This window comes from Phocoena phocoena, chromosome 15, assembly GCF_963924675.1.
Source record: "Phocoena phocoena chromosome 15, mPhoPho1.1, whole genome shotgun sequence".
In the NCBI taxonomy this organism is placed as follows: Eukaryota; Metazoa; Chordata; class Mammalia; order Artiodactyla; family Phocoenidae; genus Phocoena; species Phocoena phocoena.
In genome coordinates, this window is record NC_089233.1 from 31,888,295 (window position 1) to 31,904,833 (window position 16,539).

The window sequence follows — 16,539 nt, forward strand, 5'->3', positions numbered from 1 at the left end:
AATGACAATACAGAAATGATGGACACTGTCTTATTTCTCTGCTTTTATTTTCCCTTCCTGATGATTTCATCAAATTTCACTTCTTAACATTCTTAACTTTGTTTCATTGCATTCGTTTTTAAAACACTTCAAATGCTCTACTTGGGAATGCGTGAGATATGAATAAATAATGAACAAAGAGTGTTTCCCTTTGTCATCAGAATAGAGATGATCTAGGCTTATTCAGGTTTTCTAAAAGATGGATAAGCCAAAGAGCTATAGAAAATGCATTTAATAACCCTTTCACACAGTCCTGAATACAGCCAGATTCTTTCTAGAGACCAGAAAGCCAGTCTCCTGGCCAGACTGTGCTGGGTATAGCTGAGTTTTCCTTTGAGTGGTGCTATTGGCATTTGGGCCCTGTAACTCTTTGTGTTGGGGGGTGTGTTGGGAGGCTGTCCTGTCCTGTGCATTGTAGGATTTTTAGCAGTATCCCTGGCCTCTACCCAGTAGATGCTATCACAACAAACAAAAATAAAAATGTCTCCAAACATTCCCAATGTCCCATGAGGACCACTGCCTTAGAGACTTCCCTCTCTCTGACTCCAGGGGACCAGAATGTTCTAGGAGGATTCCTAACAGCGAGGCAGAAAGGGGAGCACTTCAAGAAAGCAACCCATTACACAAGTACCAATTTTTTTTTCCTCAGCATTCACCACCATTCCTTGATATTCACTCAGCAATAGCAAAGTCCATGTACAGAAAGACCAAACGGGCCTTGGGGAACAAATCAATCTGCATTGTCCTCAGAGAGGGAAACAGGAAGGCAAAGGCAATTTTGGAAAATCCAACTAAATGAGTCACTTCCAATTTCTTTGAACTTCAAGAGTTTGCGTTAGACTCGACACCTAATTTTCTCTTCTGGGCCAAAGGTTCATTCACCTTGAAGCACAAGATGTCTTTGGGGAGGGGGGCAAGACCGCCCCAGTGGATTGTACGTTTGAAACCCTCCTGTCCCTCCACCGAGGGATTCAAAGGGCAAATGTGATCCAACCTCCTTAATCACCAGATGTTTGCAATCATCAGAAAGACGTCTTGGGCTGTAACCATTTCTCTGTTCTCCAGCATTCAGTCTCAAAGAGAATTTACATAACAAAATGGGACATGTAGAATGCTTAAAGGCACCAACCATGACAAGACGAATTACACTCATTTTTCAAGACTCTTTGCAAGGTGCTGCACAGCAAGCGCGCGGGCTGCATGCCGGGCGGTTCCGGGAGGCGGGGCGGGGGCGGTCAAGGCCGGCATGCGCTAGATCGCACGCAAGGGGTGCTGGTGCGGGAGGCCCGCCCGGGGTCGGGGGGCTGCCCCACTTACCCGCCGTAGGCCGGGATCGGGGGCGGGGGCGCCGCGGCCCGGAAGGTGTTGTACACGGTGCGGCCGCGGCCTCGCAGGTGCGCCCCTCGGTAGGCGGCCGCGGCGGTGGCGGCTGGATACGGGAAGCCGGGCACTGCGGGCGACAGGAGAGAGCAGAGCTTTCAGAGGCACTCCTGCCTTTGAGGGAACCACCCGCCCCTCCCCACCCCCACTCAGGACCCTTCTCCCCGCAGGCCAAGGCTGGACACCTGCCCCCCTTCCTTCCCAGAGTCAGGCTTCCAAAGGCGGGTAGGAGGGAGGAGACCAAGGTCTGATTCCAGAAAGGATGGGCTAGTTCAGCCCCTGGTCCCTGTGCCCAAGGTCAAGGACAGACCTTCACAAAGCATTCTTAATAACCAGAGAAAAGCTCACTGCACAAACTTAAATTTCTAAAAAGGTATTGCAACAGATTGCAAGATGTATGTGCAGTGTGCTCTCAAATCTGTCTACCTATCACCCATCTATGCATAGTGTGATGAGCACACACTATGCATGTGTATATGTACACATACATCTGTATAAGCATGTGTGCATGTGGAAGTGAATATATGTATATATGTGTATATACAATATACCTGGATGTTTGTGTGTATATACATGTACGCATGCATGTGGGTATGTGAATGTGTATATGTGCATATTTATATGTGTGCGTATTTATATAGTTATATATACAAATTCATATACATACATATTTCAATGTGTTTGTAGTTATCTCTGGGGCTGAACTTCATAAGTAAATGTTAGTTGTCTATTCATAGCTTTTCCCCAACCCATTTTAATTTTTTTTTCCTTATTTTCCTTTATGTACCTATATTGCTTGTTAAAAATTTTAAATTGAAATACTACGTTCCTAGAGACAAGTGTACACATCGTTGATGTACGGACCTCTCAGGCTCCAAGAAACAAAGTATTACTAAGGTCCCATCAGCCCCCAAACCATTTATACAGCTTATAAAACCATTTCTACCACAAACATAATTGCAGAGAAGTGTGGGAATTCGACTCTGAAGGAAAGGGTTTGGGCAGGGTTTTCTTCCCTGGGGGAAAATTCTCTGAGCAGAGTGACTCGGTGAGGAGTCAGCAGGGAAAGTAAGCCTGATGCTTGAGATCCCTGATAATTAATATGGCTTCCGCTGGCAGGGGTGTCATTCCTCCTAGGATGGCTGCAAATCCTCAGGCATCAGGGCCCTTGAAGCCTTCACAACACCACCTCTGCCTTCCTGCTCTGTCACTGAATCTCACCGCTCTCACCATGCTGGCCATGCCTGTCCCATCCTACTTAGCAGCAGGCACTGTTGCCCACACTGAATCCCGTGGAGGGGATGCTTTTTTAGGAAACTGCTGTCCCAGGAGCTCTATATTAAAGGCTCAGAAAGTCCTAAGGTAAGGGAAGTGCATTAACACCATTAACCCAGAACCCCCAAACTTCATTTTTCCAGGAACTCTAGTTTGCAGAATACCCAACCTCTCACGGGTATTGAGAGCAGTCAGTCAGTTGTTACCTTTACCTCTTCTATTCATCTGCCAGCTCCTTGAGGCCTCCCACCGTATCCCATTCATCTTTGCATCTCCCTGCGCCTCCCCCACGTCAGCAGAAGCCCCCTGATTTTGTCCACAGTAGGTTCTAGATACTGGACACAGTAGATTCTAGATGACTTACATGCATGAACAAGTGAATGAACCGTGGGCTGTGGTCCAGCCAAATGACTGACAGACTATCCAGAGGACTTCCTGTCCCTGTTCCATTCTCTCCCCTCATCCTGCTTACCTAACAGGAGCTTTGAGGATTTCAAGAGAGAGGGAGACAGATGACATGAACCAGGGTGGGATAGCTTTCCTCCCCATCTACAGCCCTGCCTCCCCTGCTCCAACTCCCCTGGGATTTCAGACAGTGTTGGTAACAACAGGCAACGCTGGGAAGGACACAGCTTCTCTTGGCATCACAGGACTGTAAAGGCTCAGAGAGGCCTCACAGCCAAGCAGCTCTTTCCCCAAGTTAACTCAGCACATCCAAGCTTCCCTCTGCCAGGATCTCTATTTTGCTGAACACCTAGCCTCTCACAGGGTGCTGTATTTCATATTATGTTAAACTTGCCTCCACCCTACATCCAAACGGCAGGGAAGGGCTTTTCTCCTCCCCGCTATCACGTTCAAGAGTAGAAGCCCTCCACCCAGAGAACACACTGGTGGTTGCCAAGGGGGAGGGGGCTGGGGGAGGGATGGAGTGGAAGCTAGGGGTTAGCAGATGCGAGCTTCTATATATAGAATGGATAAACAACAAGGTCCTACTGTATAGCACAGCACTATCTTATGATAAACCATAATGGAAAAGAATACTAAAAAAAGAATGTATTGATATATATATATATAAAATATATATAACTGAATAACTTTGTTGTACAGCAGAAATTAATGCAACATTGTAAATCAGCTATACTTCAATTAAAAGAAAAGAAAGAGTAGAAGCCCTTCACTCCATTAATTCCCATTACTCCCAGAGTCCTTGGATAGAGTAGGTTTGCAGCTGCATGTGGGTGGCAAGGGGCAGGGAGAAGAAGGAAGTGGGATTTCCCAGGGGAGCCATTCCCAATTCTATATTCATGGAATTGCATGGAGTGGAATATAACCCTTGACCCAGAAGTGAAGGCAGACTAGCTGTCATCTGGAATTCTCTGTGTGTTCTTGAATGGCCAACAGCTATCCTGTTTCGTGGATTCTACCATATCCTTCTGTACTGATGCTGGTAAATGCTAGGGTGGTAGAATCAAGTCAGAATGATTTTTATCTTTCTATTTATGTCTTAGAAGACCACCCAGGTTATTTCTTTTTTTTAAATTGTCGTTCAAGACAAATCATACAGCAGTACTTACTTCTCAGCTTTCCAGCCCTCACCACCCATGTTTCCTGGCTGGTGTTTCAACTACTGTTCTTGAAATTGCAAAGAGGTGTCAACCTCAATGGGAAAAGCAGGGAAACCTAATATCGTAAAAGCCCAGGAGTCATGAGATAGGAGATGTTGGCTTTAGGACGGGGGAGAAAATAAGCAAGCCTGCCTTTGACTCCAGCGCTATCTTGCCACAGTTCAAATATTAAGTTTTCAGAGGAACACCTTGGATTTTGAAATAAAGCAAATGAAAAGTTCACAATCTGGCAGAGCAGCTGGCTGCCTGTGTGAGGAAACACAGTAATTACGCTGACCCATTCATTATCGCTGGCTACGGCATGGAGTGAGCCAGACAAGATCCCTCTCAGCGACAAGCAGGTTTTACAATAATTCTTGGAGGATTTAGATGTTGAGATAGAACATGAAACAGAAGCTCAGCAGTAGAGCGAGGGGAACACAAGCTGCTAGAAGGGTAGAGCCAGGATGCCACTTTGTACCCCCTTTGCTGCAGGGAGAAAATATCCTTCTCGATGCAGGATAAGGGATTTACGGGTCTTAATACCAGGCTCTTTGGGCTGCTCCAAGCAGGGCACATTAGAGGGATTCTTATTTTGTTAAAGGAACAAGGGAAGGACTGCACATTAGCTTCCTGGGAGACCAAGTACCCTTAGGTAAAATAAGGAGGTTCCATTGTAACAGGGGCTTCATGGAGAAGGCACGTGAGTCTCCCAGATGGATGGTTTTCTCAGCTATCCCTTTCTTGTTGCCGTCTAGAGCTGGCCAAGGGGTGTCTTTATGAAGTCTCTAGCTAGTCACCCTGATGGATGAATGTTCCCTTTTCTTCCCCTCTTTTCTTCCCCCCTCCCTTCCTCCAGAAAATAAGCAGGACCCTGTGGGGCTCCTGGGCACAAAAGCCTCTCTGTGTCCCCTTCCATGAGTTTCAACAGGCAGGTTCAAACAGTTGCTAATCAGGGAAGGGAGGGGTTGGGAAGACACAGGAGGGGCAATCAAGAGACAATAGCGCAGCCTTGGGGCAGAGTCCTGGTTCCCCCTTAAGGGATACACATAATATCTTTGAGATGTTTTGCAGGTACTGAAACCCCTGCCAGGTGGGAGAAGTTAACAGTATGCTGCCCACAAGCACGTAGACCCCAGACCGGTTGGAACCAGAAGGTTGATGATGCTCCCACTTACCTCACCACCAACCAATCAGAAGAAAGTCCACGAGCTGATCATGCCCTCCTCTTTGAACCATTACTATAGAACTCCTCACTAGCCCCTCCAGGTCAGGACACACAATTTTGAGGGCATTATCCCGCTGTGGTACCTTTGCCTGGCAAAGCAATAAAGCTCTTCTTTTCTACTTCACCCAAAACTCTGTTGCCAAGATTTAACTCGGTGTTCAGATACAGAGGCCAGATTAGGCGTCCATCCCTCCCTCCCACCCTTCCTCCCTCCTTCTCTTCCTCCTTTCCATTTATTTTCTAATTTCCTTCTGAAGAATGCTGCCATGAACCTTCCCGGGTATACTAGCAATCAAGTAACTTCATTGATCAAGTAACAGAAGGAAAAAGACTCTCACCATTGCTAAAATGCAAGCTCCATGAGGGCAGTGCTCTACATCTCTTTTGCTATTTGATTTAGAAAACTGCCTGACACAGCAGCGCAGGTGTCAGCTACCTAACACCATGCGTGGACACCCTTTGATGGTGAACCCATGTTAGTCTCCTTTCTGGGACAGTAGAGGCCCTTCCTCTTCCTGTTCCACCTTCCACAATCCAGTCCTTTATACAAAGCACCCTGCCCGAGATTTGCAGATAAACGGTGTGCAAATAACACACCGGATCTCACTCGTCTTTATAAAAACAATCACTGCGCCCATACTTAGAAAGTGCTGTACTGGCCCAAACACAGCAACCAGACTTGGAATATGTGCGATTCTGATGAAAAGGGAGACAACGTGGATGAACATACTGCACTGGCAATTACTGCCCCCCCTCAATTCACTGAAATTCACGTTTACTGCTGCACTGAGTCGGGGCATGGAGATTGGTTTCTACTTCTGGGGAAAAGCAGGGCTCAAACTTTTTCCCCAGACAGGTGATGACTGTCTGGTCTATAAAAGGAACTCTGTCACGTTCCTCCCTTCATGGAACCCCACACAGCGTTCCCTAGAAACCCAGCAAGTCTCAGTCTCTGCATGCAACACACGTGTGCAACAAGGAACAGTGGAAAAGAGCAATCGTTATAATCCCTAACTCGCCTGATTTATAGCCGTGCCTTCTGTGTTTCTCCCCATCTCCATTAGAGGCCTTTTCCCCTATGGCTGGTTTAGGACAGTGTGGCTCTCTTCTCTTGCCAAATGGTCAATTTCAACAGCAAAAAAAAAAACCCCAACTGTTTGTCAAGCTTCCTTTAGACTCACATGGGATGGCAGGAACTGATTTATTTATTTTTACTTGCCTACCAGGTGTGTTGTCTTATTGATCATGGGTAACTGCATATGTGAAGCGAATACTTAGATGATTCAGATATAGATGAAAACAAAACCAAAATGGCGTTATCCTTGAACCATGCAGAAAGAATGTAATAGGGAAGAATAAGTCTGACTCCGTGTTAAATCTGTTTCTTTCACTTAAACCTTCGTATTCTATTACTTTTGCTTCGATTTAAGAATGTTGTCTAGAGCCGGAAATAGACAGGACAGCCCATTCTCAAGGCTCTGACTTTTCAGGGTATAACACTTTTCCATTCATATAGAGATAAAAAGTTCAAAACAGAGAATAACATTTGTCTTGCTGGAAGGTTACAAGAACATCCCGACCTGACCTACCAGACAGCTACAAGAGCAAAGGATTCTGACACCAAGAAGTCTGCAACAACCAGCCACGCCCCCCCTCACCTTGGCTTTGTCGAAACCATTTGGGGAGTTTGGGGTTTTTTGAGCCACCCCTCCCTCTCCTTGCACGTCGCTGCGATAAACCTTCCTGTGCTCCAAACTCCGACATGTAAGTACTGTTTGGCCTCACTGTGCACTGAGCACACGAACTTGGGCTCAGTAACAAGAAGACATCTTAATCATGTGCTTATACTTCAGTGTGACACCTCTCTTTTGCTGAGTTATCATGTCCTCTATCAATACCCCAGTTCAGGAGTTTGGATCCAGGAGGTGGGCAATAAATGTTTAATAAATCCAATGCAAAATGCCAAGTGGAAACTCACAATGTCCTCTCCACTTCTGAGATGGAGTAAATCAATGCTAATAAAAGTCATCTACCTGTCACCCTGTCCAATATTTGTAAATGCCTCTTTGTTAATTAAAGAACAATGTTAGAAAGAAAAGACACCAAATTAGAGTTATTTCTGAAGGCCGACGCTGGAGTTCGATTTTTTTTTTTCTAGTTGAACTTCAAGTTAATAAGCATGTAAACAGACCGTCAATGGGGAACAATGGAAAGCATTAAGACTGCTTTGTGGACACCAAATAAATCCTTAGTTCCTGGCATGAGGGAGACAAGAGACCGGAAAAGAAAAAAACAACATAGGTTCATTATACTGGAAAGGTTTACCTCTTAAACCTGATCCAGCATGAATCAAAGTGAAAAATCTGGTATCACTGCAACGAAAATTGGATTTAACTCATAAGCTAAAAATGAGTTTCTCTCAAAGAAAACACGGCAAGAGCTTCTGGAGCAAATACCAACTGCACATCTTGTTGACACATCAACATCCTTAGCCCACCCACTCCCAACCTTCGGCTAGATTTATAACCAGAGCATATTGGGAGGAGGTTAGCAGAGTAGCCATCTCAGTTCTCGGCAATAAGGAGTGCTCCTACGCCAATGAACTCAATGAAACGGAAACTTTAGGAATGTAACCAGAGGCGTGCTGTGAGGTGCTCAACTATCAAGGCAAATCAACATTTTTAAACAGAAGATGTGTGGGTGTATCAACCCCGCCAAATGGGCCACTTACCAAAGTGTCAACTGCTTATTGCCTTTCTCCCCGCCAAGACAAAGCCTCCACCTCCCACCTCCGACGAGCTCGGCGTTCAATGTATTTACGGTGAGGAACACGTGATCGCCCCCACGCCCCGCCCCGCCCCCCCCCCCCCCCCCGCGTCTCTTTTACGAATGTGGTGCTTACCTTCGAAAATAAACACAAATGAGATCACCGGAAATCCCAAGAGAAGATACACAGAACCAGTGGAAAATGCTTGAGGGTTATAAACTGCATATTAAAGTTTTAGAGCTCCGGGAGAGATGGAAGAGTAGCAGATGCAAAACCCGACAGGGGGGCAGATTCTGCATCAAAGCCATAAAAATATACAACTGCTTTAACGGGCAATTATTCTTTGCATTTGTGCACGGGTTTGAATTTGCATGAGGTTGCCAGATGCCCTGAAAAGGTGTGCCGTTAGGATGGTAGGCGGGGGTGGGGGAGCTCTCTCTTTGTCTGCTCTTCCTCTCCTATTGCTTCATAAATGCCACCCTCCCCCGACCCTTGAAATGTTTTAAGACAGAGATGTTCGTACTCATTTGGGGTTGAATTGTTCCGTGGGTAATTTACAGTAGGAAATATTCACTTACACAATTCGGGGGGTGCAGACGCGGTTTCAACAGCAGGTTCAGGGTTCTGCAGGATTCCCCTTGAGGGAAGTCCCGTTCCATGAGCTGCACCATAAATTAGGACGTGGCATAATAGGTAACATACTGAGGTGAAATAAACAGCCAGCTATAGCTCCATTTCACAGGCACAGCACTCTATGATAAACCTCACAATGCACTGTCCAAAAAAGAAACCCCAAAACACCTGATGATTTTTTTCCAAATGGCAAAAATGTTTGCACATTTTTGCAAGACAAATCTCAAAGAAAGGTACATAAAATTGGTTTGTAGCACAGAATTTATACACAACTAGGTCACTGTCTTTAAATGGCATTAAATGGAAAATGTAATATGGTGGACCATATTTATTTAGTTTTAGGTCAAACTCAAAATGGAAAGGCTTCCAATTTGGTTGAAATTTAGTCATTTAAAGGTTTGGGGGTAAAAAGGGAGTGTTCCATCCATGCAGTCATCTACAAAAAGACCAAAATGGCCAATTTGTTGGACTCTCTGGTTCTCATATGCACATGCATTTGTCCCTGAAATGCACATTTGGGATCGGCTTTTGTTTCATTTTAAAATGCATGTTGATATTAAATACTGCTGTTTAGAAGTGAATAAATCTACATTTTGGACAAACAGTTCCTTATAGGACATCCTCATTTGAAATGCATTGAATAGGAAAACAAAAATTTCTAATTAATGTACAAGTCTAATCACCATTCTCCACATGGAAGAGTAATTTTTCACTGTTCATTTGCTCGGTTTAATCTCAAAACTGACATAACAGAAACGCAATGTCCTATAAATCTCCACTCATTTGTTTCTTTAATATTCATATTCCATTGAACTGCAGCTGCTTGTTGCTGCAGCCTATTACAACTTGCGAAAGTGTCGATAAAAACATTATGAAAGGCAAGATGTGTTTCTTCCTGGCTGCATGTGCCATTTATTTGGGGAAAGACAATAAATGGCTGGTGGATTGTCTCCCCACCCCCCACCCCGCCTGCTGCTTGGTGGGTGATTAGTGATTAATTACCTGGCAGCAAATTGACATGGCAGGAGGAAATTGACACAGCCCTGATTAATTAACTTTTTATGGGAGGTAGTTACTCACAAAACGTTGTGCACCATAATTGAATCTCTTTACATAACATCATGGTACAAAAGTTTTAGTCAAATCCAAATTAGCCAGAAGTTTCTAGGCTGTTATAGGTCTGATGAGGACGCATCCAAGGAATTGGCAAGAACTTGAACTTGGTGAGGCACATTTTTGAAAGGAAAAAAGATGGGGACATTGTGCTGGCTTGATTGCCCAAGATGAATTTATTGGCCTAACTCTTTACTGTATGAGGCTAAAAGGCCTCGTTTTCTTCTAGCCTCCTCTGACTGCTGCTTCTCAGTGATAAAGATTCTCGCCTTTGTCCAGTCTCTAAACATCGATTCTCTAATTCAATTCTTGGTTCCAGCATCACCTCTTCCTTCAAAGGCTTTTCCTCTCAGTTTTACCCCACACTTCCCAACACGGCCACTGTCACCATAATACCACTCCTTTTTTTCCCCTTCACTTACCATCTTATTTCTACCACCTCATCTGATCGCAACTTCGTTATCTATCTCTCTTTTGGGGTGTCCTGAGGACTTCATTTTGGTCCATACTGTGTCTCCAATACCCAGAGGATTACCTGGTCCCAGGTCACTGCTGAAATGTTTATTCATTATATCGTCAGATAAACTGAGGACGCCATATAGTAGGTCCGTTACAGAGGAAAGATGATTGACAGTTCTTGAACCTGTGAGAGTTGCTAAGGTGCTGCTTATAAAGGATGCCTATTTTAAGAGAAACTTTAATGAAGACGTTAGTGGTGAGTGACTCTGGACCTCACTTGTCTAAAAGTTCAGGCTGTGATAACTGAAATAATCCAAGCAAAGTCATGATTACAGGTGGCGTAATTCCATCTTCTCGTACTCCATTATCAGATGGAGGAGATGCTACTGTATTGATGAAGCAGCTGCTAGTCACTAACCCACAGATTAACTCACAATCTCTTCACAAAACCACACGAACCAGTTCTTATTTTGATCTTCACTTTCCTGGTGGGGAAATGAAGATAGAGAGCAGCTCAGAAGCTCTCCAATGATCTGAACCCAGGCAGCCTGACACTAGACCTGTCATCTTATCTATTACACAAGACAGCTAGAACGAAAGCATACCATGTCATCTTTGAGCAAAATCTTTCTACTTCCACTGTCCTTACGCTGCTTAGAGGCTCTCAATTTGTACTTCCCTACTAGTGTCTGGACAAGCTGCTCCATCACCTCCCTCTATCCATATCACATCCAAGAGAACCAGCCCTGATTCATCATGGGCAGAGTTAATTTGCAGGGCAATCTGTTGACATGCCTCCCTGAGACCTTGTTGGGGGCCAAGGGGTAGGGGAGGGGAGCGGGTGCCGTTTCCTCCATTCTATATTTATGTTTTGAGATTTCAAGACACCTGGAAGGGCTTTGCTCCTTCTCTGCTAATTGGATACAAGCCATGGGGATCACTCCTGATTCATGTTCCTGATGAGAGTCCAAGGCAAGCTGTTTTCCTTCTCTACTGGGGTTGATCTCCACATCTGGATGTGAGCTGGCATCAGGGGGGTTGTATACAATCCCCTAATGTGGAGGAAGATGGACTCTCCCAGCGGTGGGGATCTGGGTTATAATAGTATGGTGTTATATACACAAACCGAATTACCGTCAAAATAATGAGCCCCTTATGACTAAACTCAACTAGAAATTTTCTCCAAGATTTGGCAGATGCGAATAGAAACTTTCAGGATATTTGGGAATGTTGCACTTTCTTCTGTATACAATCTATTGGTTAATACCGTTATCAAATATCACTTGACTCACAACTTGGTTGGAAACAGACTCTTCCTTGGAAAGAAATGAGTCATCTAGGTAAAAAAAAATTAAAAATGCAATGCAGGCACAGGGATGTACCCTGAGCAGTGAGATTGGTTTTCCCAAAGCAGACATGTTTCTGAACTTAACAAATTCAAAAAGCCACAACAAACCCCCCACACAATGCTCACACACGACTATTCTTTGATCGCTTAAGTCTTTGGGATTTTGAATGAGGACAGCGGCCTCGGTTTTTATCTGATTGCCACGTGATTCCTGCTTAGCTCCTGAACTTAGCGGTTGTCTCTTTTCTCCCAGGTTACAAATGGTCCATTTAATCCAACAGACATGTGGGAAGTGCCAGGGCTGCTGAAATGCGCAGTGATAGGCTTTTTCTGTGCAAAAGACCTATTTGTGATCTGTCTACTCACAGGTATTGACATTACCCCTGCGGGCAGGATCTTTGTAACAGTTCATTCAGCAAAAGGAGAATGAATCTCCATCTCAGAGTGTTTAACTCAGCAGGACCTCAGAGGGCATTTGCAAAAGTGCTTTCTGTCCTTTGAAGGAACATAGGAGAAAAACAAAGCTGTGGGATGCTGAGATCTGTTGTAATTTGGACAAAGCAATTTACCATCATCTATTCGTTTGACAAAAACCTGTACCGGTGTCAATGTAGCTTTTTTCGGGCAGCCTTGGAGAAAAAAAAAAAGGCTAATAATTTATATAAATAATTACTTTATCGAGTACATACACACAGTAAAGTTTCAAATGTTAAATGATTCACAATCTATCTAACAGCTGGCTGAAACAGCAAGCTCTGTGAATTGCCTCTCCAGGTAGGAAGGAGGGCAAGTGAGATAAATGAGCTTCCCTATGCTGGGCTGGATTTCCCATGGTTCTCTAGGGCTGCTGGGGCTCCAGGAACATGAGACCCCCGGAGGGGGTTGGCCGTGGCTCATGGGATAGGGGTGCAATGCAAAAGCATCGTTCATTTCACTTCCAGGCATTATTGTGGGTAGAGCCGGTTGGTTTGTGTTGAGGCCCATCTGATCTTGAGAGCCAGCTTCCAGAGTTGAAAACAGTCCTGATCTTTTGAGCAACACCCCGAGCAAACCTGGAGGACAGGTGCTATCTGGACCCTGGGATCACCTCCCTGATATCCCAGCTGGAGCCCTCCCCAAACACCCACACAGAACAGACTGAAGGAAGACCATTCAGAAGTGGTCCAGTTGTCCAGGCACTAGACTAACATAAACCTTCCAAACCAGCTTTTTTGGTGAACTTTCAAAAGTGCCTGGAGAAGATGGCTCCTAAGAAAGAAAAGGAAAGAAGAGCCATTCGTTTGAGGAGCTGCAATGCCTCAAGCAGCCTGAAAGTCTTTTCACACAAGGATTTCATTTAATGCTCACAGGTAAGCAGGTATTCATGAAGACGTTCATGGCAAAAAGACTTGGCCAATGTCACACTGCTAGTGTACCATGACGATCAGGACCCAGCTCTGCCTGAATCCAGCTCTTCTCCTACAAATTTTTTATTGCTTCAGGACAATTTTGCAAAACTAATATTGAGGACTAAGATTTGCTGACAAAAAAAAGATCTTTGGGAAATGTTTCTTAGATCCCTATAGCAATGACCAAGGGTGGGGATGATATATATCCTTGGGCAGGTGTGCCCACAGAGGGGGCTCCTGTATGTTTGTTTGTTACACAGAAGGCAATCAGGTGTCAAGAGCCTACAGGGCATGCAAACCAAACCCAAGGAGATGGATCTAAAATTAGGTGGTGTGTTATTTAGTCCTGAAAATGGCCTTCTGTTAACACTCCCCCCACCACCGAGTTCCCCAGTAGCAATAAAATAGCTCTTGGAATGTCAGTACTTTGGCGTGAATGAACACATGATTTAAGACAGTGGTGTTTTTGGAGTTCTTAGTGAAGTTAAGTGTTTAAATGATTGTGTTTACATGAACTATACCAGGCTCCTTCCCCTCCGGTGGGAGGTAAGCTCAGCCTCCTTTCATGCATCTTTGCACTGCACGGGGAGATTTGCTTTTGAAGAGAAATAAGGCAAGGGAAGGAGGGGCCACCTCTGTGGTTGGACACGTTTCTATGCAAGAAACACCAAGCGTCCCCGCTCCAGGGTTTGAATTGTATGAGTGTCATTGGTGGTTCTTACTTCCCTGCTAAGCCAGTGGTCCCCAGCCTTTTTGGCACAAGGGACCAGTTTGGTGGAAGACAATTGTTCCACGGATCAGTGGCGGGGGCAGGGGTGGAGATGGTTCGGGGGGTAGCGCAAGCGATGGGGAACGGCAGATGAAGCTTCGCTTGCTTGCTGCCTACCGTCTGCTCTGTGGCCCAGTTTCCTAGCAGGCCGAGGACCGGTACTGATCCACGGCCCAGGGGTTGAGGACCCCTGTACTAAGCTGCTCGATCCCAGCTGTGCAGACTTTGACAGGGCTTGGCTCCATTTACAAAGCCAGGTTCCCTAAACACATACACCTGCACCCCCTTATCTTCCAGGAATCAAACAGGATCTTATCTTTGGCCCCTGCAAATTTCATGTTCAGAGCTCTGAACTCAGAAGAGGATTTTTTTTTTCCATTTTAAATCCACATTAGAGAAAGACAAATATCATATGATATCACTTCTATGGGGAATCTAAAAAAATGATGCAAATGAACTTATTTACAAAGCAGAAACAGACTCACAGACACAGAAAACAAACCTATGGTTACCAAAGGGGAAAGGGGGTAGGGGAGGGATAAATTAGGAGCTTGAGAGTAACAGATACACAGTACTACGTATAAAACAGATAACCAACAAGGACCGACTGCACAGCACAGGGAACTATAGTCAATATCCTGTAATAACCTGTAAGGGAAAAGAATCTGAAAAGGGATATATATATATATTATATATATAACTGAATCTGAAAAATAATACATATTTTATATATAGTATATATAATATATAAGTGAATCTGAAAAGAATACATATATTCTATATATTCTATATATAACTGAATCTTAAAAAGAATATATACATAATTATGTGTTTATATGTATATAACTAAGTCACTTTGCTGTACACCTAAAATATTGTAAATCAACTATACTTTAATAAAAAAAATAAAAGTTTTTAAAAAAGAGTGAAAAACAAATATTAGTAAAAACCAAACAAAAGCCACATTAGTTTGAGAAAGCAAATACACTGCAGATGAGTGCTTCAACAAGAAATTCTTCAGATGAGCTTTTCACCCACTGAAGAATTTCCCTCTGGCCTCTGCCGAGGGCTGGGGGAAGGTGAGCGTGTCATGGTCGAGGAGTTGAACGTGGGCGCTGCACCAGGCCTTGTGTGGATCCTCTTAAGAAAAAGTACTTTCTGTCAATGCTGTCACAGGACTTGGGGTTTCCAGGGAATTCCCCCAGAACAACTGCCTCACTGCCTTTCAAAAACATCTCATCTCGGCCTCGTTCTCTGGCTGTGCACGCGCCAGGATCCCAGGGCAACGTAGTTTATTGTTTTAATATCTGTTTGACACAAAGCAAACCATTCTCCAGTGACTCCTTATCTGTCACATGTATTTCTGTGCAAGAAATATCAAGACGAATAAGATGTTTGGGGGCACACCACGGGATGGTAGTTTTTGCAATTGGCAGCCTTTTGCAGCCGCAAGACCCCCATCTGAAAAAGACAAAAGTCCCCCTTCTGCATGGAGATTATTAATAACCAAAGTGCTGGGAGAGCAGCTGCCTGAATTGTGGCTTCTTCTCTGCGGAGTCTTCCCTGTGAACAACTGAGGGTGTTCAACTACTGCTTTTTAAGAATTTTCCTGAAGTTGGTAGAAAGAAAGAGAAAGAAAGATAGGAAGGAAGGAAGCAAGCAAGCAGGGAGGGAGGGAGGGAGGAAGGAAGGAAGGAGGGAAGGAAGAACACAACAGTAAACGAAGGGGCCTGTGACTGTGAGTCAGGCAGAGTAACCACAGATGTTGGTAAAGGAGCTAATCAGCTTGGGGGTGGGTGGGGGAGGTAGAGGCAAGGACTGAAAATACAACTGAACCTGTTCTGAAAACTGGTGTCCATATGGAATAACTAAGTTAACATAAGAGCTAGTAAAAAAAACTCTTAAAACCACCTGTTAATAAGTCAGAGATGTGCTGGGCCATCAGAAAACAGGGCAGAGGAAGCAAAGCAAAGAGATGGTGCTTCAGGACTGCAGAAAGAATGGTTCCTGGAGTCCATCCATCAGTAGGGGTAGCTTGACGGCTGTGTCCAACTGTGGACAATCACTGATCGTTAAGCCAGGCATGTGCTAGGATCGAGGCAACAGGCAGAGCCTGGCACACAGTAGGTGCCTCACAATCTCTCCATCCGTGGGCTCAATGAGGGAAATAGGATTTCAGTAGCCAAGTGTGTTTCTACAGCCAAATGGTGGTGAAAGCAGTGATACTTAGTTCACCTTCCAAGAGGTATTCAGAAGGCAGTGTTGACAGTGGGTAAGTCTCCTGTTGGGTGCAGCCTCCCAACTACCCCTGAGTACTGTGTTTGCAGTTCTGAAGTCTCAGCGTTACGTATCTGTCTATTTCTGTCTTGCCCACAAGAATGTGGGTGCTGCAGATGCTGACTTGTGGATGTGTGGTTCACGGGGTATTGCAGTGTGTAGAATGGTGCCTGGCATAGAAAGAACTTGACAAAGATTGGTTGAATGAAGTCATACATTTTCACCCCCCTCCCCCCATCAAAGGACTGACAGAATGACT

At 44.7% G+C, this 16,539-nt stretch overlaps 1 protein-coding gene across 11 annotated transcripts in view; it reads right to left on the reverse strand.

Moving 5' to 3' along the window:
- RBFOX1 (RNA binding fox-1 homolog 1) overlaps window positions 1-16,539 on the reverse strand; it is a 1,090,293-nt gene that overhangs the window by 54,981 nt on the left and 1,018,773 nt on the right. For all 11 annotated transcript variants that reach the window (XM_065891840.1, XM_065891842.1, XM_065891838.1 and 8 more), the window contains one exon: window positions 1,357-1,489. In XM_065891840.1, coding sequence (XP_065747912.1) covers window positions 1,357-1,489 — 133 coding nt within the window. The remainder of the gene's footprint in view (window positions 1-1,356; window positions 1,490-16,539) is intronic.